This window comes from Pyrgilauda ruficollis, unplaced genomic scaffold (genome assembly GCF_017590135.1).
Source record: "Pyrgilauda ruficollis isolate IOZ18807 unplaced genomic scaffold, ASM1759013v1 scaffold77, whole genome shotgun sequence".
In the NCBI taxonomy this organism is placed as follows: Eukaryota; Metazoa; Chordata; class Aves; order Passeriformes; family Passeridae; genus Pyrgilauda; species Pyrgilauda ruficollis.
Window position 1 is genome coordinate 135682 of NW_024529599.1, and position 22650 is coordinate 158331.

Sequence of the window (22650 nt, forward strand, 5' to 3'; positions counted from 1 at the left end):
CCTGCTGTCCTGCAGACACTCCTAGCTGCAATATACTGATTTTATTGTATTTTATCCCAGTCAAGATCCAGGTGCTTTAAATCACAGTTCCCCACAGATCAGCTGGAGCACATGGGCTGCGCTGACAGGGGTGCTGCTCTTCCAGTGGCTTTGGTCTGGCTGGAGCCCAGAGAGCCCTGAGCCCTTCTCCTACTGAGGGCAGTTTGGAGTGTCTGCTCCCTGAGCTGGGGACAGTTTTCCTGCACCTCCCCCTGCCCAGGGACAGGTCAGCCCCTCTGCATGCTGCCAACTGCTCCTTGAGGTGCTGGAAATACTCCTGGCTTTTATAAAGTGAAGGGTGGCTTTTGCTCCATTTAATTTCTTCATTTCTCTGCACCTTACCTGCCCAGTGTCCCAGTTTGCTGTCCCATCCTTGGGGCTGTCCCCTGCACAAAGTGGTGCCTGGAGGAGTTAAACCCATTGCATAACCCAGTGTTGCTGCTGGTGGCAGCATATTTTCCACATGATTAAGTTGTCATTTTGTTGGGGTTATTTTTAATGTTATGCAGGGATTTTTTTTGCTACTTTTGGCCTTGCCGTTTTGGAACGAGGCTAATTTGGGGTTTGTGATGAGGCCTCGGGCACGCTGGGCTGGTTGACTTTGTGAGGGGCAGCGTGGCAGTGCAGATCCAGCTGTGCAGGGTTCCTGCTCCCATGGCAGTGCAGTTCCAGCTGTGCAGGATTCCTGTTTACATGGCAGTGCAGTTCCAGCTGTGCAGGGTTCCCAGGAGGAGTGGGATGCTCCCATGGCAGTGCAGTTCCAGCTGTGCAGGATTCCTGTTTACCATGGCAGTGCAGTTCCAGCTGTGCAGGGTTCCTGCTTCCATGGCAGTGCAGTTCCAGCTGTGCAGGGCTCCTGCTTCCAGTGGCAGTGCAATTCCAGCTGTGCAGGGTTCCTGCTCCCATGGCAGTGCAGTTCCAGCTGTGCAGGGTTCCCAGGAGGAGTGGGATGCTCCCATGGCAGTGCAGTTCCAGCTGTGCAGGATTCCTGTTTACCATGGCAGTGCAGTTCCAGCTGTGCAGGGTTCCCAGGAGGAGTGGGATGCTCCCATGTCTCTCAGGGATAGCATGTTTGTTCTCTAGAAGCTCTGTGAGTAATGCTCAGCTGCACAGCTGGGACTGAGGCTTGGAAAAAAGTGTTCAAAGTGACCTAGCAGTCTTTGGGACTAGTTCTAGGTTTGTTTTTAATTTCTTTTTTTTTCTGCTTGGCCTATATTAAGCATGTGGAAGTGTGCTGTGCTTGCAGGAAGAGTGTGGTTCCACCTCACAGACCCCAGCAGGGTTCAGTCTGAGATGGCCAGAGGAAAAAGGATGATGGTCTTGTGTTTGGAGAAGCCCCTTTGGCCCAGCCACACTCCTACAGAAAGAGGGAGGGAGAGAAGAGGAGGCAACCCATCATCAAAGGCCAGGAATAAGTGGGGTGAGATGAGTTGAGAGCTGTGTTGCTGTCTGGAGGGGTGAGGACTTTGCAAATAATAATGTTTTTATTCATAATAATAAATGATTAAAGAATAATAAATAATCATTGCAAAACACTGAGCAACAACAAAATGCTCACTTAGGCTGGTGGCTGCAGGGACCCAGGCAGTGAGCAGCAGCAGCTTGGGGTGGGGAGGGCTCTTAGAAGTGTGTTTTCCTAAAACCTCCCTCTCTGTGCCTGCATCAGAGGAGCGTGCTACATGTGGCTGATGCCTCCAGGAGCTTGCAGGGGACCGGGCTGATCTTGTGCTCACTCTGCCTTTGGGATATTTGCTGTGGGTGATGCAGAGCAGCTGGGGCTGGCAGGGGACGAGGCCACGTCACCCCAGGGCACTTGGGGCAACTTTGTCCTTCCCAGCAGCCAATGATCTTGCCAAGGAATAGATAATCCCTGTTTTTTCTTAAAAAGCTGTTGGCTAAGGCAGTAGTTTTAAATTTGCTTCTCTTGAAGGACTTTTTTAGGCTGGAGCATCTTGCAAGGGAGACAGCAAGGCAGCCTGTCTCAGAGGAAAGCTGAAGGGTTTGGGTTTCCGAGCAGATACGGACAGAACGAGAGCGAGGCCACAGAAGCTCCGTGGCTGCGTGGGTGTTGTCTGGCACAGCTTGTCTTGATGCAAATGTGTTGGGTTTTCCACAAGCCAGGGCCGGCAGCCTCTGATCTGCGTCAGCCAGAGCTCGAGGAGGGCACGTGGCAGTGGATGCCAAAGACTCCCTGTGTCTGCAAAGCCAGCCAGCTCCCCCCCAGAACGTGGCTGAGTTGTTCACACCAGCAGTGTGCACAGTGCTGTGATTCCAATGGTGTGGAGGAGTGTAGGGCTGCCAGCCTTTAACAGCATTGCCTGGGCACAGGGCTGTGGGGTAAAAGCCTTTGTCACTCCCAGACGTGGGCTGAGGACTTTTTGGGTGCTGGGTCCTGCTCTGTGGCAGCAGTGGGACCTGGCGTGCTCACACCCCCAGTGCAGCATGCCTTTGCTGTGCCAGGTTTGGTGGAGTGGGCAGGGATCAAGTGAACACAGTAAACAGAGAAAGAAAATCCCAAATTTAATGTAATTATTGTGAAGGAAAATCCCACACTCCTCCTCCCTCCCAGCCTGCTGGTACCATGAGTCTCTGCACGTGCTTTACTCCTGCTTTGGATACAGCCGGCAGCTCCTGTGATTCCTTGCCAGGAGTGTGCCTTGAGAACGCTGACCTAGAACAGAGGCTGGACAGAGTTAAAGAATAAAGTAGGGATTTATTAGAAGGTTTTAATGGATACACCTTGGGCAGCACAAGAGCCTGACCAGGGCTGCAGCCCAGATGAACCCAAAATGCACAACTGGTCATGGAGTCTCGATACACCTTGGGCAGCACAAGAGCCTGACCAGGGCTGCAGCCCAGATGAACCCAAAATGCACGACTGGTCATGGGGTCTCGCACTTTTATCAGTTCTGCTCTATTTGCATATTGCAGTTAATTGTCCAATTACAGCTTTAGATCATGAAGTCCCATCCTTCTTGTTTTTAACTCTTCAGTCCATGTTGTTTGTGCTCTTGGGCCTGAGATTTGGATCATTTGTCCTTGGTTCCCAGCTAGAGCAGGAATTGTTTTGTCTCCCTGCTCTGTGCAGAGAGCTCACCATCCCCTAATGTGAAGCCCAGACCCACACACTAAAGCAGCACAGAATCTGAGAAATACAAAAGCTAAACCCTGAGGCATCAGGAGCAGCACATCTGAGCAGGCTGTGTGTCCCCCCAGGTCCAGAGGCCGTTCCCAGCCACGCTCCCGCCATGACGGACGCTCCGCGGGATGCCGGCCCCAAGCAGGCGGCGCCGGCGCGGCCGGACAAGCCGACTGCAGACTTCGGCTACGTGGGCATCGATGCCATCCTGGAGCAGCTGAGGAGGAAAGCCATGAAACAGGGCTTCGAGTTCAACATCATGGTTGTGGGTGAGTTGTTCCCCCCGTGCCTGCTGCCTGCAGCGTGCTCAGCCCGGTGTTGTCATTGTGCCACCACAATGTTTGTCCCCTTTGGAGCCTCCTCGGGAGCAGCGCTGGGGGCTCTGCCTTTGCAGTCAGCAAACCCTGCTCCTGAGGAGCTGGCCTGGGATTAGCTAGGATTAAAGCTGTCTATGTGATGTGGTCCTCATCCTCCTGCGTCTTGGGGTGCATTGTCCATAGGCACATCCTAGAGGAAAGCACCTCAAGGGGTGTCAGGGCTCACAAGAGCACCCCTGACAGCTCTCCTGGAAGTCCTGCCCTGGTTTGAGCAGTCAGAAGGCACATTTAAGGGCTCAAGGGACTGCACTGCTGCTGATATTCCAGAACCCTCATCCCTGCTGGTACCTCCAGCATTTTGGGTAAAATTCCTGTTTGTGATTTTTTTTTTGTATTCAGGCAGCCCTGCTACAAGTACTGGGGAAAAAATGCCAAAAGCAGTGATTTACCGATGGAAATAAAGAACAGCAGGAGGGGTTTGCATAGCTCTCTCATTTGGGGGACCTGCAGGGTGGCACAGCAGGGATGAGGGTGTCCCAGGGAGTGTCCACATCCAAGGAGGGAGGGCTGGAGGGTTGTGTGCCCAAATCCTGCCCACAAGCTCCTGCTCATTAGCTCTCCTGGGCTAATGACCACTGGCTGCATCACTGCTGCTCTGGCTGCAGCTTCAGCTGTGGGGATCTGTGCTCCTGCAGCCCCCAGGCCCCCAAAGCCAGGGATGGCACAGCCACTGACCTGCATAATGCTGGGGAGCTGGGCAGACACTGTGGGACACCAGCCAAGGGGAAAAGGGAGAAGAAATGAAGCTTTTCTACTCTTTTCCAGCTGTTAATGTCTGACCTGGTGCTGTGGAGCCCCTGTGTGAGCTGGGCTGTGCTCCTTGGGGCTGGGCTGGTCAGGTAGCAGCTCTCCCTGCCTGTGTCTGCCAGGGGAGCTGCAGGGGGATGAGGGGAGTAAATCCCAGGTAGTGACCAGGGGTGTGGTGATGGGGCCTCACCATCCCTTGTCCTCCTGGGAGGAGCTGTGGAAGGCTACAGGTGAGATGCCTGTGGGATGTCCCACAGGGCATCCTGGAGGTCTGCCTGGGGTTGTGGAAAGGTTTGATCCAGAGTTTTTGCTAATTCTGTTAAAGATTTCAGTGTGCTGGAGCTTTCCAGCAAGCTCTGTGGATGTTTAGCCTTTCCCATTCTGATACTTTCATTCCCTCTATGGGGAAGGTTCCCTGGGCTGGGTGTTAGAACCCTGGATGCTGAGAATTTTAGACTTTCTGTGTTAAAAGGCACAGACCCTCAAAAGAACACTACATTTGACCTGAGGCTGTGGAGAAAGTGTCCAAAAAACCAGAACCACTTCTTGGGAGGCATTTTAACAAATCCAGTTGTTTGCTGCAAACAGAGGAGTCACTGCACTGGTCCTGGGAGCCTGAAAGAGAGATTACCTGTGCTGAGCTCCCATTTCCCTGCTGGAGGAGGCTTCCCTCCCTCCAGGAGCAGGTTGTGCTGCCTCAGCACCTGAGCATTGTGCTGTGCAGTGTCCCTCCCTACAACTCCTCGTCGAGTGCCTTGGCAGCACTGTGTGTGGTATGGAGGCCCGTGCTGCGGCGCGCCTGGAAAACATTGTTCTGCCCTTGGCAGGAGCTGGGCTGGCTGTTTACAGGCTGGGAATTCAGGGCAGCATAAACAAGTTGAGCTCTGGCCCTCCCAGAAAATGCAGGAGGAGCAGCACCTCGGGGAAGGGGCAGCAGCCAGCCCTCATCCTGGGATGGGTTTAGCTCCATTACACCCATCCAGCCTAAGCTGTGAGTCCTTGAGTTGGAATTGTTCCAGTCTGTGTCTTACAGGAGGGAGGTGACTTGTCCTGCAGGGGAGCTGGGAGCTGAGCATCGCTGCCATGTGGGGGTCACTTCTCACCTGTCCCTGTGATGGAGCTTTCTGAAAACCCTTTCCCCACTGTAGCAAGCTCCCCATTCAGAAGGGTTTCACAATCCCAGCCAGAGCTGAGAGGGCTGCAGGCTATGGTCAGCTTACTCCCTTGTCCTCTAAAGTTACAGACATGAAGAGAAATGTCTAAACTTTTAAAAATCCCAACCCAAAGCACATCTTTTGCATTCAGTTTTCTGTGCAAAGCAGCTGGAAGGAGAGCAGAGGTGGCCAGGTTCAGCTGTGATTTTCCCACTGGATTTCAGTTGTGGGAAAGGCAGTGGGCTGTAAACCAGGGCTGATGGAAGGGACCTCTGCCCTGTGCTCAGCTGCCGTGTCACAGCCTTAGGGTCCCCAGCTGCACCCCACCGTGGCTCAGCAAGTTCATCCTGTGGCTGTGGTGCCAATGGGACATCACATCCTGGCTGCTGGTGGCTCTCACCTCTGGTCCCTTTCCAGGCAGTGCAGCTGCAGCAGTTTGGACAGACACAAAGAGATCCACTGCCTGGAGCTCTGGCAGTGTGTTACCCTGATTTCACCTGTCCCCAGAGTGTCACACAGCCTTACCCTCTCCCCAGGTACTCCATTAAACGGTGAGAGGTGGTGCAGTGAGAGCTCTGTTCTTGCTCTGCATGCCCAGCTCCAGGCCTGTTAGTGTTTGGCCCTGTGGTTTTAGGCAGCAGAGGACTGGGAGCACTTCCCCCCAGCCTGGTCCATGTGTTTCTTATAGCCCCACAGTGACAGTCAAAGAGAGTTTTCCTGTGCTGGATTGCAGCCATTGGTGATGTTGCAAACTCAGCTCTAAAACTGCTATTTGATCAGGGAGTGGGATGATGCCAGGAGGTGATGCTGGTTGGTCCTACCTTTGGCTTTGGCAGCCTGGATGGGCCAGGACCCTGAAGGATGTGGGTGAAACCCTTGCTGACTCTACTTAGGGACACTCTGTGGGACAAGGGATGTGCTGGTGGCAGGGCCATGATAGTTGGCTGTAACATGTCTTGGCAGAACGGGGTCACCATGGTGTGTGCAGGATCTCTGTAGTGTTTGCAGGGGGCCCTGGATTTTCAGGAGTTAATATTTTTCTGCTCCCTGGGTCTTGAAGAGTTAATTCTGTACTCTGGAAAAATTGTTCTCCAAGCTCCTGGGACAGCTGTTCCTGGAGAGTCAAGAGCTGCTGCTGCCCTTTCCACACAGATCAGCATCAGCATGGGATATAAAGCATGAAAACGCTTTTTAAAAGATGTTTTTCTAAAGTGGTGGAATCTCATGTGCTCTTGGGTTGTTGTTTGTGGGATTCAGAGGAGCTCCTGGCGTGGACCTGTGTCTGTGCAGCCAGCTGGGCCGATTGCAGCAGCAAGTCTGTCAGGGAAGCAGCAGCAGATGCAGCAGGCCTGAGGTTTGTAGGATTGTTGCTGCTGTTAGTCCTGTCCAGATAAAGGCTTGCCAAGCTGCTCCAAAGCCTTCCCTGTAGAACTGGACAGAGCAGACTGCCAGAGAGTGAAGGCACATTTGGGATGCTTTTTCCTGGGCTTCCCTGGTCCCCATGCCCTGCTGAGCATCACCACAGCCCTTCAAACATCCCCAACACTGTCTGCCTGTCCTTGGGGTTGCTGGGATTTTGCTTGGGTTCAGGGAACCAGCTCTTGGTTTGCTGCTTTAGAGCCAGGGAGGGGCTCTGCTACCTGCAGTGTCCTCCTGGCTGGGCTGGACTGGAGCTCCTTGGCTCAGGGGAGCTGCAGGGGAGCAGCTGCTCCTCTTTCCTCCCTCCCTCCATCCCTCTGGCAGATCCGGTGCAGGCTGAGTCTGTCAGCAGCCCCATCCCCTGGCCCCTGACAGAACAGGGAGTGCTGACTCTGGGTTATCCTGCTCTCTTCCAGGTCAGAGCGGCTTGGGGAAATCCACGTTAATCAACACTCTCTTCAAATCCAAGATCAGCCGGAAATCTGTACAGCCAACTGCTGAGGAGAGGATCCCCAAGACCATTGAAATCAAATCCATCACTCACGGTGAGGCCCTGCAGGTCCCACCTGCTGCTTTGGCTTTAGGTCCTCCTCTGCCTTGTGTTTCTGGGGACTCACAGAGTTTTGGACCTACATAAACCTCCACTCTTATCTCTCTGAATGGGCTTTTACCATCCAGAGATGCTTGGAGGGCTGAGAAAACATCTGGTTTTTATTTATTTATCAGCATTGAGTTAATTGTGTTGGAAGGAACCAGTGAGGTGGCTGTGGGGGTGACATTTCAGGGTGGATATGGGGCTGGATCCCTTTGGACGGTTGATTTGTGCCTCTGAGGAGCTGTGAAGGTGCATTTCTCCCCTGGGACCGAGCTCCAGCCCTGCAGCTGATTTTGGGAGGGTGGGCTTGGCCAGAGCACCCATCAACACTGGCCTCACACACCAGCTTTCCTCTCTTTCAGAGATTGAGGAGAAGGGAGTTCGCATGAAGCTGACAGTCATCGACACGCCGGGCTTTGGGGACCACATCAACAACGAGAACTGGTGAGCTGCCCCTCTGCCCTGGGTGCAGGGGGAGGCCAGGGGAGCCCCAGCACACCCTGACCCCGTGCCCAGGGCTGGAGCCTGGTGCTGTGCCCCCCTCTGCGTGGGCAGCAGGAAGGAGGTTGTTGTGGTGGCAGAGCAGTGCCATGCTCCCCGTGAGAGCCACAAACATCCTGCTGTTCCAGGCATGAGACAACCTTTGTTTGTGGCTGAGAGCAGCTGTGTGCCAGCAGGGCCAGTCCCCAGACCCTGCTCATGTGGCTCTGGAGGCTGAGCTCTGCCTGGGATCCCTGGCACAGTGTCTGGCTCTGTGGGATGGCCCCAGACTGGCAGGGTGGCCCATGGCAGGGACCTTGTCCCCACCACCAGCTGGGCTGGGCTTGTGGGCTTTGATTCTGCTCTTGCTCCTGTGCTGTGGCATCCTGCAAGGAGCCAGGGCATGGTCCCAGCACTGTGCTGCTCCACAGCCAGGTCCAGGAGGAGAGAAGTGAGCACTTTTTAGGCATTTGCTTGTCTAAAGCAGCCAGTAAATCCCCTCCTTCAGCAGTGTGTGGAGCTGCTAAGCAATGAACACCTGAGGTGTGTGATTTAGGAGATGCTGAGCATCCCAGGCTCTGCAGGCTGTGCTTCACACAGAAGGTCAGGGTGGTCCAGGTCCCTCACACCATCCTGTGTTGCCCTCTCTCTGCAGCTGGCAGCCCATCATGAAGTTCATCAACGACCAGTACGAGAAATATCTGCAGGAGGAGATCAACATAAACAGGAAGAAGCAGATCCCTGACACACGGGTGCACTGCTGTATTTATTTCATCCCAGCCACGGGCCACTCGTACGTACCCCACTGTCCCTGCTCCCCTCAGCCTTCCCTCTCCATGTCCCAGCAGCTCAGCCCTCAGGGCGCTTCTGCCCAGGATCATCCCGTGGTTTTTGGGGCTTGAGGAGCTCGAGGACAGCTTGAAGGCATCCTCAGGGCTGTCTCATCTGGAGGCCTTGCAATAACACAGCCGAGCTGCTGTACCCCAGAGAAATGTGGTGTTTCCTCTTCTGAAGGGCCATGAAATCCTCTCTGAGCTCCAGGGAGCTGCTGCTTTGCTGTGGTCACCTGGCTTGCTTGACCAAGGATGGACACAGGTCTCAAATTGGATAGAGAAGCTACTTTTCCAAGCAGAACATTAGTTTTTTTTCTTTGTCCCTGACATTGTAAGGGGAGAAGCAAGTTTCCCTTGTGCTTCCAAGGCAGTGAACACCCTCACCCCATAAGGATATTTTGTAGGTTGTTTGACTAGTCTGCAAGAGGGATGCTGTTTATTCAGCCCAGAGTTCTCCTGGCTCTGGCACTTCTCAAGTGACAACATCAAAAGGCATAGATCTTGCTCTATTTTTTTTTTTCCCATTCTGTTTTTTTTTTCCCCCCCCTCCTAGGCACACAGCCCACCCTGAAAATCTGGGGCACTTAAAATGTCTTGAAAAATGTGACTTAAAGTATCACAACAGAAAACGAGACCTAAGTTTCCTTTTGATTTGTGTCAATTCCTTCCACTTCTGGCTCTGTCTGCACTGGGGATGTTTTTGGGTCTGTTTTCAAAAGTAAGCTTAAGCCTCCAGCACTACATTAATGTCAGCCTTTTCCACTTCCCCATGTGGAGATTTATTCCAATAGAAAAGACTTTGTTTTGCTTCTGTCAGTGGGTAGACCAAAAATGCATCCTTCACTGGAATAAAATGACTGCATGGGCCAGTAATGCCCCTCTTGTGTAACTGATCAGGAGCAGAGGGGCTGATGAAACATTTATGGTTGAATACAATACAACAGAGAAGCTTTCAAAGGGAAATGACATTTTTAGACCAGTCTAACATGTTGGTCCCACTAATCTCAGCCTAGATCTGCAGCCCCTGCCTCGGCAGGTCTGACTTGCAGCTTTAGCTGTGCTCCAGCTTTTCCTCACCCCTCTGGCTGTTTAACCCTTGAAGAGCACATCTGATGCTCAGAGGGGGGTGTGTTGGGTGCCTGGCAGTGCAGGCAGGGATGTGGAGCCCCGTTCCGTGTCCCCCGGCGGAGCCTCTCCAGCCGCGCTCTGGTTTCTCTCACCCGCCGGCCAACAGCAATTGTGTGGATTTTCAGCTGTTTTTTTTCCTTCTCTCCGGTGAACATGTGTTTCCAATATCCGAGCAAGCCCGGCAGTTGGGGGCTGTTGTTGCTGAGCCCTGTGCTGATCCCCTTCCCCTGCAGGCTGAGAGCCTGGCTGGGGCTGTCCCCACTGTCACCAGCTCACCCATCCCTTCCTGCCACCTGAGGGGCAAACCCCACTGGGAGGGGGAGGTTGGTTGGAAATTTTGCTTCTCTGAGGCCTTGAGCAGGCATTGGGGTTCCTTTCTGCTCTCTTGTGAAATCCAAATTATGTTTTTCATCATCATGGACAGGATTTCCCCACCAAAGGGTGATGTGGCCACCTCTCCTGCAGGGGGGAGCTGCTGTGACAGTGCTGCAGCAGAGGATGCTGTGGGGGAGCCTTGTCCTGGGGTTGTCACACACAGCTGGGTGACAACCCCCCCTTGTCCTGGGGTTGTCACACACATCTGGGTGCAGGTTTGTGCCCTGGCAAGGCACAAACCTGCTGCAAGGGAAGGGCATTGAGGTCCTTGCTGTGGTGCCTCTGTCTTCTCCAGGGGTGACTGGGAGGATGGCAGTGGCTGCTAGAGCTGTAGGGACCTGCACTGGGGACGTTGTCACCCAGCCCCAGCATGGCACCATCCACATGCTGCTCTCCCCATCCCAGGTGCTTGGTGCTGCCCTCCTGGGATGTGCCTGCACGGGGTGTTGGTGTTGCCTGGGGAGCTGCTGCTGGTGATCTGGGCTCCCTGTGCATGCTAGAGGCAGCTGGGTTAAGCCTGCCAGGGCACTGGGTGAGAGCTTGCTTTTTGCTAGATAAAAAAGAGTGAGGGATAAAAAAAAGTTTGTGCAGAGATCTGGAGGCCAGAGCAGAGGATTGCTTGTCTCAGTTTCAGTCTGGCCCTCCCATCCAGGCAGCTCCAGGGTTAATCAGCAGAGAAGTTGCTGCCGCATGAGGGAGTTCACAAGGGAGTTCAGGACAGGCTTTGCAGCCCATCCAGCTCACATACAGCCTGTAACACTCCCATGTACCCGTGCCTGTGGAGGCTGAGGATGGTGCTGGCTGGGGCTTCCAGCTGCAGCTGCACAGGCCAAGCCCTGCCACCCAATAAATATCCCTGCTCTGACCCCTGCAAAGCTCTGTTCAGCTCAGGAATGGCTCTGGAACTCTGCCTGGCCTCATCAGCACCTCTCCTGCCTCTGCCAGGGCTGGTGTCTCAGGAACTGCCACCCACTCCCTCTTTCCCTTCTGGCTGCCCCTCTCAGGTGCCCAGCAGCTCCCTGGAGCAGGTGATGGGGCTGGGCAGCTGCTGGGTCCTCACTGGTGTTTGCTTAACACACAGCTCAAACTCCTGCTGTTAATTTGGTCTGGGGCACAACCAAAAGGAAATAACTTCACAGCTCACTGTGGATTTTGATTCCTGTAACAGCATTTCAGAGGAACCAGCAGGAATGAGCCTCTGCTTAGACCCTGTCTGTGCACAGTGGCAGAAATAAAAATGTGTGTCCTGGGCACCACAGTGTGTGCCCAGCCCTGGCAAGGCGTGCCCAGCTGCACAGCCTCCCCCAAGCCCACAGCAGGAGGGGATGAAGGAACAACCAGCACCACCTGGAGTGGTTTGAGCCCATGCTGCACCTCCTGCTCCAGCCCATCCACTCCCCTCTGAGCTCCTCCACCTCTCCCAGCAAAGCCCAAATTGTTTATGGTGTAAGTTAATAATGTCAGGGACCATGTGGGGAAGGGGAGGAAAATAGATTACTTTTTTTTTTCTTGAGCCTTCCCTTCTGTGATGTACTTGGAGCAAATAGCACTTGTCACCACCTTAATCCATGGTGTCTTCACATGAATGTGATGTGTAGCTACAGGCAGGCATTGTTCTTAGTGAAAAGGTTCACTTCATTTACATAATTAAGGTTTTGGTGGAGCTACCTACCTAGCAGGAGTTGATAGAATATCTAGAAACTTGCAGAAAATCCTGAAAACATACAGTTTGCTCTGCTGGGGAGTCTCAGGGTGATGCAGGGAGGTGACCTCCGTGGATGAGGCACTTGCAGGAGCCCATGGGAGCAGAAAGTTGTGTCAGGGTGCAGATGGACACATGGTCACTGTGCCTGGGGGATGCTGCTGGACACAGCAGGGGTGTGGGCAGGCTCTGGCTCTGCCTCCTCTCCTGGCTCATTGTGGCATTCTCCAGATGTGTGAGGGATCTGAGGGATGGAACTGAGCTTTTAACATGTAGATTGAGCTGAAACTCTAATGTCTGCCTGACTGTGGATTCATGCTCTGTATGCATCCCGGTCTTTAAAGGAAAAGCTGATGAAAGAGGCAGGAACATAGGCTCAGTGGGGAAGAAGCTTTTAGAGGAGAAAAATTGTTTGGAAAATAGCAAAGAGAGAGGAGGGGAAAGAATTCTGCTGGGAAAGGAGCATTACTGCATTACTTCCTTGGAGGTCTGGGAAATACATTATGCAGAGCTCCAAACAATGTTTGCCAGCAGCAAGTCAGCTTAGATGTGTCCATGGGGGGCTCCTTGTGGTTTTTTCTATTCTTTTTTCCCCTTTAATAGCCAAAATCTCTTTTTTCCTGGGGCCCAGGGTGATCTGTGACCCTGTGTTTGTGTTAGGACCTCGTTTGTCCCTGTGCTAATGACATGCTCGGGGCTGTGTGTGTTGTGGTGTGTGGGGACAGGATCCACCTGGCACAGTCCAGCTCCATCCCTGGGAGAGGAGATGACCAGGGCAGGGTTCAGCTGGGTCCCCAGTGCTGGCTGCTCTGGGGCAGCCCTGAGCTGCTGTTTTCAGGTCAGCTGGAGCTGAGTGGGTCTCTCTGGGGCTGAATCTTCCTCCCTCAGTACTGGAACCAGGCAGAGGTGTCCCCGTGGGATAGGGACACTGCCTGGTGGCTGCTGAGGGGCAGGATCAGTCCCTTCCCCTCTGCACTCCTGTGCCTGGGTCTGCAGGGGTCTCTGAGCCCTTGGTAGGGCCCAGGGAGACCATGGTGGGGTTTGGCTTGGCTGTGTTGGCAGTGAGTGCTCTCTTGGCCCTTCAGTGAGGGCTCATTTCAAACACCTCCTGCCCAAAGGTGATCCTTGACCCTGGGACCTCCAGGTTTCCTTTTCAAGGCAACACCTACTCAACTGTGCTGCATGTCCCCATCACCTTTAGAGCCACCGAGGGGGACCTGCAGCATCTGGAGGTGTCCCAAGGAGGGTTTTCTCCTGGTTTGGGACCCCCAGCAGTTAAAACACCTTTAGGGAAGACTGAGGAGCAGGGGGGGATGATGGCCAGGTGCCTTCATCGCTGTCTGCAGGCCTTGGATCTGGAGCAGTGTGGAAGTGGAGCTGGGAGCAGGAGGGATTTCCTGAGGCACTGATCACTGGGGTTATGCAATCCCTGCAGCTTTCCTCTGCTGAGACTTTGGTTGTAGAGATTTTCTGACATTCTCGCCTTCTGGAACAAGCAGCATCTCTTCTGTGCTCTGTGAGCCCCTGGAGAATGTCCAGAGCTTTTTTTAATCCCAGCTGATGAATGTGAGAGACACTCCCAGCTTGTGCATAACCACAGATTTAGGGTTTACTTAAAATAAACCCTTTCTTACAACCTTTTTGTATGACCCTTTGAAAGAAATCTAGAGACCAATATGAATCACAGATTGTTGTGTGGCATTGATGGAGAACTTAAAGGCTCCCTAAATCAAAATCCTGTGCAGGCATATGATAAACCTTCAGTATCAAGTTTTCTGGATAAAACCAGATAAGTGATATCTATATCACTTTGAACAACATATTTTGCATAAATATTAATTTACATTTTATTGCTTTTGTACCACCAGTGTAACAGCTGCTTCCAAATACTCTGGGAGCAAATGACGAAGCAGATATTAAATGGGGTGTGCAGAAATACTCTCAGTAAATTGTCCCAAGCAACTGGTGCTCAACACAGAGGGTGAGCAGGGATGGTCACCTGTGGCCATTTGCACGTTGTGCTGTCCCTGGATGGTTGGTGACAGCTTGGATAGAGCTGGAGCAGGTTTTGATTTGTACATGGCAGCGGGCTGGCCCTGCAGCCAGCATCGCCCTGCTCTCATCCCAGCTCCTCCAAGGACACCAGCAGCTCTGGGCAAGTTCCTGCAGCCCTCCGTGGCCCTGTAGAGATGAAAGCCCTCTGCCACTTCACGGGGCTTTGTGAGGGTTCACAGGAGATAGCGGCAGCTTTGAAAGGGAAATGTTTAAAGTGTTTTCAAACCCTCTCTGCTCTGTTGTGCTTTTAAGAAAATGTCTTTTCTCGTCCTATCTGAAAGGAAGTGATTCCCTCTCTGTCTGCTCTTTGAATGCCTCTCCCTGCCAGGGGATTGCAGCAGCAAATCCCCTTTTTCCTGCTGTTTTCCAAGAGTGCAAATCCCCTTTTTCCTGCTGTTTTCAAATCCCCTTTTCCCTGCTGTTTTCCAGACTCCGGCCGTTGGACATCGAGTTCATGAAGCGCCTGAGCAAAGTGGTCAACATCGTTCCGGTGATCGCCAAAGCCGACACGCTAACGCTGGAGGAGAGGGACTACTTCAAACAAAGGGTAAGGGGCTGCTGCCCCTTCCTCGGGCTCCCATCTGTGCTAGCCCATCCCCTGCTGCCCCTGCCCCCCTTGTGGCTCTCCTGGCAGGGCTGTGCAGGCAGGGCCTGGCCGGGAGCCCAGCGCATTCCTCCGGCTGCAGCTCGGAGCGATCCCGCGTGGCCGCAGGGTAGGCCTGCTCTCCAGGCACTTCCTTGTGTTTCTCTTGGATCTTTGTCAGTGCAGGATAAGTTTGGAGCTGCAGGCCTGCTTCTCCTTCCTCCTTTGTTGTTGTTGTTGTTATTTTCTATTTTGGGAGGTTGGTGCACGTAGGGGCTGGAAAGGCCTCCCTCTGCAGCATCGTGCACTGATGCAGGAACCAGTCAAAAACGTGTGGGTTTGCTGAGCTCAGCTGGGTGAGGTTTAAGAGGGAAGCAAGGTATGACATTCCCGTGGTTGGGAGCTGAGGAGGGGCTGTCTGAATCCATAGCAAGGCGTGGGCTGTGCTCTGAGAGGTGGAGGTGGCCCATTTGGGGGTTTGGTAAGGGACTGGAAATCTGTTTGTGTGGGTGGTGGATGTGGCTGCAGGCGTGAGGGCCTCAGCATTCCCTGCAGAAGTAAAAACCACCAAGCCTCTTGATCCATGAGTCTGACCTGGGAGAAGTAAAGGTAAAGAGAGTCTTGCCAAAAGGGTAGTTTTAGGGGCCACTCCTTCGGTTATGGACAGGATGACAGCTTAGTCAGGGGTGGTTTCATGCCCCGTTGCAGGAGAGGGTGAGCTGCTCCTTCCCACACCAGTGTGGGAGCCTCTTCTTCCCAGTTCTTAATGAGCAGTTCTTAATCAAGCACTAAAATAGCCAGTCTGGTTTTGGGGGCTAATCCAAACTCTCCAAGCAATTTCCTTGGCTGGAGGCTGGCTGGGAAAGGAGCTGAGGGGTGACCCAGGCTGGGGTCCCTTGGCTTGTCAGGCTGTTTGCACAGAACTCTGCAAGGAGCTGGTGAGGGGACACGGAGGGGTGAGCCCATGGTGCCACATCTGCTCTCTGTGGGGGCTTCTGCAGGCTGCTGGCTCCACTCAGAGGTTACCAGTGCAGACATCCCTGTGTCTGCAGGTGACTGGCTGGCTCTGGCACTACAAAGTCAGTCTGGGACCTCAAATGTCACCTGGGCACCCTTGGCTGCTGATACCATGGAAGACCATGGGGACAGTGCCTGCCTCTGCTGCTCTGCACTGGCTCAGCTCACCCTATCTCTGATTGCTTCCTGATTATAACCAGACCTCCCAAATCCTTTCAGATGGAGGGAGAACACATGGCCACATGGTGTGTTTGCTCCCAGCAGATGAGAGGACAGGAAATCAGGCCAGCTGGGCACAGGCTGGGACCTTTTCCATTCATTGCAGTGTGCCTGCATGTGTGCTTCCCTGTCTGCATCTGAGGTGTAGCTGGTTCAGAGAGATGACAGGTTTTGGGTTTGGATGGGGTGGGTAGGAGATGTGAAGCCCCAGCCTGGCTGCAGGTTGGTGCCAGTGCTGAGGCAGTGGAATGTGCTCCCTGGAGTTGGCTTTGTTAGGTTGTTCCCCTAAACTCGGTGTGGGGTTTGGTGGGGGGCTGGGAGCCAGCTGGGGGCATCCCCTGGGTGAATCCACTGCTTTGCCAGCCTGCACTGTGGGACTGGTGTGGAGTTGTTGCCATAGGAAGTGCTGGGAGCTGCTGCCAGCCTGGGTTGGGGTTTGCAGCACTGTAGGAGAAGGTTGATCCTTCAAGCTCCCCCTGAGCTGAGTCTCCACCCAGGAATCAGATTCCAGCATCTCTTGGCCTTGCACAGAGGCAAAGTCCTTAGAGTCTGCCCTTCCAAGCTGTGTCCTTGTCCCTCCAGATCACGTTCCTTTTCCAAGGAGTGTAAACAAACACCAGAGAGCAGCTTTTCACCTTTGTGTTACAAGCCTGGCAGCTGTGTTCCCCTTTGCTTGGGCAGCTTGGGTTGTCTTGTTTGTCTTTTTCAATCCCTAAACAACATCCAGCTCATGTAACTTCATCCCACTCTCTGTCTGAGCTGTGTCTTGGCAACAGGTTCTTGCAGAGGTTCCAGGGCAAGCTCTTGGTGGGTGTGTGGCACAGGTCTCTGCCCCCAAAGTGGGCTGTGTTTAGGATGGAGAGATGCAGAGGGAGGATGCTGCTGCTGTGACTGGTGGGCATCACTCAGAGACCCTTTTGGGAGCAGCTGCCGTGGTGGGAGTGCAACTCCTGTGCCTGCCTGTCCTTCACCTGTGCCTCTGCTCTTCCCTCCTAGATAATGGCTGATCTCCTGGCCAATGGAATCGATGTGTACCCCCAGAAGGAGTTTGATGAGGACTCTGAAGATCGGCTGGTGAATGAGAAATTCCGGGTCAGTGCAGGGGCTGTGCTTGGGACAGACCCTGCAGCTCCAGGGCTGCCCATGGCCTGGGGGTTCCCTTCCAAAGGCCTCTGTTTTCTTCCCAAAGCTGCTGTGCCCTGTCCGTGGGTCTGCCCAGCAGCAGGGATCCTGCCAGAGCTCAGAGCAGGAGTGGAAAGAGGGTGGGGAAGGTGGGGAAGGTGTCCTGTCCATGCTCCTTCCCCATCTCCACCCCTGCCAGGTGCCCTCAGCAGAGGGTCCATGGCCTCTTCCCCTGCCCCAGGCTCAGGGAACAGAGGTGCCTGCCCATCCCTGCCTAGGGCAGCAGCCTTCCCAGCACTGGGATGGAATTTCACCTGTAAGCTGCCTGCAGCTGGCAATTCCACACTGCAGGAATCAGCCAGCTTTTTTTTTTTTTTTTTTTTTTTTGGCACATTAAAGTGGTTTGGACTAATGTGAGGAAGAAAAACATCTTTTAGGGACTCTGAAGTTCAAAGACACCAACGTGGATCAGAAAATGAGTTAGCCACAGGTTGCCAGATGCTGGGAGCAATTCCCAGGGAAGCTTTGGGATACCTTTGCTCCAGCTGTACCTGGTGCCTGCCAGTGAGGGACTGGACTAGGCCGGGTTTGGGCTGGTTTTAGGCTGGGTACATGTGCTGGTACCCAGTCCTGGGCTGCCTGTGGGCCCTGGCAGGCAGCACTGCTCAGGAACATCAGGGGCAAACCAGCTCATCCCATGAAACCCCCCTGGAAACAGGAGGATGTAGGACTTTGCTCGCTGGTTTGGTTTCCTGACCAGTTCTCAGAAGAAATCCCAGCCTTGTTTTTCTGTTTCCACAGGAAATGATCCCATTTGCAGTGGTGGGCAGTGACCAGGAGTACCAGGTGAATGGAAGAAGAATCCTTGGGAGGAAGACCAAGTGGGGCACCATTGAAGGTACCTGAGCCCACCTCCCTGCCCTGGCAGAAGGCAATAAAATCCAAAACCAGCAGTAGAAGTTGAGGTGGATGTGGTGCTTCCCTGCCCCTCCAAAAAAAGATAATTTTCCATATGTTTGAGGACTGGAAGCACCTTGGCCATTGCTCCTGTGTTGGCTTCCTGGGCCTTTGTGTGTCTTGGGGGGCTGCTGAGTGCTGGAGGGGACATTCCTGGGCGTCTTGTGGCCTGGCTTGTGCTTCTTGCACAGTTAATTTCCTGACAGCAGGATGTGAGGACACACCAGTGACATTCCCATGTCTTAAGCCCTTGTTAGAACCTTCCCCTGGCATCTGTACCCCCCACCACGCCTTTGGTTGATGCCCTTTTAGGATCTCTTCCCTCTTCCATCTCCCATCTGCATCTCCCTTTTTGCTCTCCCATTTTACAATCGTGGTTTAAAGGCTAGATGAAAGCTCCTGGCTCCAGCACATCTACACATTTCCCTGTTGATGGTTTCTGGCAGCCAGCTGGCTCATCTCCAGTGCCACCCCTCTCATCTTCCTCCCCTCCACTTCACAGGTTCCTCTCATTTACGAGTCTTTTTAATAGGAATCCTGTGTTGAGGGATGGCTTAACAAAGCTGCCAGGAAAATCAGTGTATTTTGAAGCTCTGCTGCCCTCTCGTGCTGTGTCCCTGAACATTCTGAGTTCAATGGGATTCATTAAACCCTCACCTTCTACTTGTGAAGGCATCTGCCTTCAGCACAGGAGACCCCCAGACACAGCCATGGCCACAGGCAGCCTTTGCACAGCAGTGTTGTTTGTGTTTTGCCATTCCTGCATGATGTTTAGTCAATGATCTTAGAGGTCTTCTCCAACACAAAGGATTCTGCTATTCTATGTACGGGATTTTTGGGATTAAAAAAAAAAAATTAAAAAGGAGTTCTTCCTCTAAATTGAGTAAAACTAGGGGTAAAATAGCAGCTGTCAGACTGATTGTGGTGGAGCAGCACCCCTTGGTTTTTCCCTATTGCAAGCACTCCTCCTCCTGCCAGCAGAGGCCTTTGGCAGCAGGAGTTCCTGTCCTTGCACGGCCCTGGCAGCCCTCCCCAGCCTGCCTGGGATTCTGCAGGATGCTCATGGCTCAGCTACAGATGAAACTTCAGTGGAGACGTGCCTGGTGCTCACTGCAAAGCTCACCATGGCCCTTCCCCTGTCTTGTTTGGGGTTCTGGGGGTTGTGCTGGGGATGCTGCTCGAAGCTCCTCCTCGGTGGGACCCTGGGAAGGGGCTGTGGGTGCTCAGTCAGATCTCACCAGGGCTGAGCTGGGGCAGGGACCTGGTGCCACCTTCGCAGCAGCACGGAGGACTCCTGAGTCCTGCATTTGTACCCGGGGTGTCAGAGCCTATCTGAGCCCCCCACACTCTGGGGAAGCCCCCAGGTGCTGCTTGCCCCAGCTGGTGGCCATGGGGGCTCACTGATGCTTTCTGTCTCTCTTGCCAGTGGAGAACACAACACACTGTGAGTTCGCCTACCTGCGGGACCTCCTCATCAGGTCAGTGCCTGTCCCCAGAGCCTTTGGTCACCAGGTGGCATCCAGGGAAAGGGGACAGCCCAGCACAGCTTGAAGCAGCTGCTGCTTTGCTCTGCTGCTCCATCCCTCCACCCATTCACCCCTCCATCCCTGCCTTCCCTCCTGGCCCGGTGCCACTCTGCAGCCCCTCTGCCACTCCTTGGCGCTGAGTTCAGGGGGGAGAGGAGCAGTGGAGGGGTCAGGACACACTCCAGGATTGCTGGCAGAGTGGCTCCAGCTCACCTGCAAGCAGCTTTTGGCCTTAGTGGTCCCTCACCAGTGCCAGATCTCACCCCCAGTTCAAAGACATCACCCTTCACTGGGGTTTTGTTCTGGGGTCTGGGTGGTGGTTGGTCCCTCTTGAAACAAGTGTCCCTGCTGTGGGGGAGAGGGAGGCTGAGCCCCCTGGGCTTGCTAGAGAGGGGATATTGGGCTCCTCCCCAGTTTGGCTGCAGGGTAAACTCTGCACACATGATGTGCTGCTGGCAGAGTTATGTGGGGCTACAAAACCTCACCCCAGGACTAGCAGGGTGGGGATCTCCCTCGGTGGGTGTTCTGCAGCCACAGCTCCTGTGTCCCCAGGCACAAATGAAGGCTTCAGCTCCTTGCTGCCCAACAATGCTGCCAGTTATTGCCTTTTCTTCCCTCCTGTGTCCTAAAGGCACCATTAACCAGCAAGGCAGGAGGGGACACTGGGACATGGGGGGTGTTTGGGGTATTTGGGGTGATGAGGGTTAGGGTGCACAGTCTGGGCTGGTGTGATTGCTCCATCTCCCTTCCCTGCAGGACACACATGCAGAACATCAAGGATATTACCAGCAACATCCACTTTGAAGCCTACAGGGTGAAGAGGCTGAACGAGGGCCAGAGCTCTCTGTCCAACGGCGTGGCTGACAAAGAGCTGGTGGCCAACGAAATGTAACCGTCCCTCGCCGCAGCCAGGACCTCGCTCGCTCATGCTCGCTATTTCTCCCCTCTTCCCCCTTTATTTTTATATAAATCCTCTGCCACTGTCCCTCTTGCCCTGCTCCCTGACCCCCTGCCATGTTAACTGACCAAATAACCAGACGTGGAGCGGGGTGGCCGCTCTCCCCCTGCTTTGTGCCATGAGTTTTGTGCTCAGCCCCCAGAGCGGCGTCCCTGGCCCAGGGACTGTCCCTCTGTGGAGGCTGGGCTCTCTCTTACCCCACAGCCAAACCCAGGGGAGCAGATCTGTGGGGCCAGCAGGGTTGGGGTGCCCTGGGAGCCCTTGCAGCCCCTCCGTGCAGGGGCTCCTCTCCGTCCATTGAAGGCGAGGGCTCCTCCAGGTGAATGTAGCCTTCGGAAGCGAGGTACGGTGGGATGAAGAGAGCAAGCCAGTGCCATCCTTGTCTCCTGCCGCCCTCTGGGACCTGCCAGCCCCCAAGCCAGCCCCTGTGCCCTGTCTTCATGCAATAAACTGGGAGTGTTTAGGTGTCACCTCGCCTGTCACCGACCCCCGGCCAGGCAGAGCGACCTGCTTTGGGAGAAGTGCCTTTTCAGACTGTGACCTTGCAATAGTGTGGGAGAGGGGAGGGAGCTCTGCCTTGTCTGTCTGCAGCCTGCAGAAGGCTGTGAACCTCCACAGAGACTCTCATTCCCTCTCCCTCGGGCCAGAGCTGTGGCTGATGTCCTGGGAACACTTGTGTATTTATTTGTCACTCAGCTGGGTGGGTCTTTGTCCTCTGAAGGCTCCAAGTGTGTTTGTCCTGAGGGGGCTGAGCGTGGAATTTTGTCTCTGCAAAGCAGTGGTGGGAGGCAGAGGGTTGTCCTGTCTGACCCTTGTGATTCTTGGGCTTTTCCCTACATCAGAGGAGGCTCTTGGGTATCTGTAAATTCCTTTTCATTTCCTGGGTCCCCTGTGTGTCCAGGGAAGATGCTCCTGTTTTGCTGGTCCTTGTGCAGGCTGTCTGTGCATGTGCTGACCAAGCCCTGCAGCTGTGGGGGGGGGCTGGGGGGTGTTTGTGGGTGCTGCTCCCCCTGCTCTGCCCCCAGACCCTTCTCTTTCTGTGTGTCTCCAATAAATCAGACCCTGCAAGCATTAGGTAGCACTGTGACACAGGAGCAGGGGTTCCTGGAGCAAAGCCCTGCAGTCCTGCCCCTCTCCCCAGCTCCCCTCGCCTTTCTGGTGTCCACCAGTCTCCCAATCCTCTCTAAGGGAATAAAAACTTCCTGCAAATCACCCATTTTTGGGAGCACACACTGAAGTGGCAGCGTGTCCCATCCTCTAGCACTGGAAGGCACCTGCAGAGCCCACGGGGGACAGAGCCTGGCTCAGCACAGGAGGAGGGAGGAGGTTGCTCTCCCCTTGCTGGGGATGCCCAGGTTTTCAGGGGCTCCCCACACATCCCCCCCAGCAGCCAAAGGGGTGTGGGCAGAGGGGTGCATTGTGAGAATCCCTTCTCCCCTTCACTCACATCCCCCCTCCACAACAGCCCCACAGAGCTGTTGGGGAACAGCAGCTCTCTACTTGTTGACTTGCTATATTTTAGCAAAAGCGACAACAAAAAACGTATTAACTGAAAAAAAATATATATATTTCAAGTGTTAAAAAAAGACTGAAAGGGGAGAAAAACCTCTTGTGAGAGGCACTTCTGCAAATGCCATCTTGAACTTTTTTTTTCCCTCTAGTTGGTATCTCAAGCTGGGCCAAGCAAGACACGCTGCTTTCTCCTTTGTAACATGACCTGTTTTTTTTTTTTTTTTTTTTTGAAGGAAAAAAACCAAGAAAATAATACAATAAAAAAATCCTTCATCCAGATCTATTAAAATGGCCTTTTGGGGGTTACAAGCATTATGAAAATTTAGTCCATTTTTGTATAAATAATAGTGTTTAATATGTATTTCCCAAAATAAATGTTTCGAATGCAAATAGAAGGAGGCTTATTTGGAAATGTCTGTTCCCAGCTTTGGTGTAATCATTGCTGCATGGATTCTGTAGGGATGGGGGTGATGGGAGAGTCCAGCTCCAGAACTGCCCTGTTTAGAGTGAAAGAGAATTCCCGACCTCCTTGACTCATCCCACTTCAGACACCTGCCCCAGGCACTCTATAAATGCTGGAGCTGATTCTGCTGAGCGCCTTTGGGATGGAGCCAGCCTGATCCTGAGGGGGGCAGGTGGATCCCATCCCTCTGCTTCCATGCTGGAGCTGTTCCCACTGTGCTTCCTGGTGTTTGTATGGAGTAGTGGGCTGT

At 53.7% G+C, this 22650-nt stretch overlaps 1 protein-coding gene across 4 annotated transcripts in view; it reads left to right on the forward strand.

Annotated features, from left to right (window-relative positions):
- The window catches only part of SEPTIN9 (septin 9), a 102458-nt gene extending 80126 nt beyond the window's left edge, over positions 1 to 22332 (forward strand). For all 4 annotated transcript variants that reach the window (XM_041486567.1, XM_041486566.1, XM_041486568.1 and 1 more), the window contains 9 exons: positions 3256 to 3447; positions 7292 to 7420; positions 7833 to 7914; positions 8606 to 8743; positions 14473 to 14590; positions 16859 to 16954; positions 17786 to 17882; positions 19368 to 19419; positions 20224 to 22332. In XM_041486567.1, coding sequence (XP_041342501.1) covers positions 3256 to 3447; positions 7292 to 7420; positions 7833 to 7914; positions 8606 to 8743; positions 14473 to 14590; positions 16859 to 16954; positions 17786 to 17882; positions 19368 to 19419; positions 20224 to 20359 — 1040 coding nt within the window. In that variant the 3' untranslated portion in view covers positions 20360 to 22332. The remainder of the gene's footprint in view (positions 1 to 3255; positions 3448 to 7291; positions 7421 to 7832; positions 7915 to 8605; positions 8744 to 14472; positions 14591 to 16858; positions 16955 to 17785; positions 17883 to 19367; positions 19420 to 20223) is intronic.
- Positions 22333 to 22650: the final 318 nt, after the last annotated feature.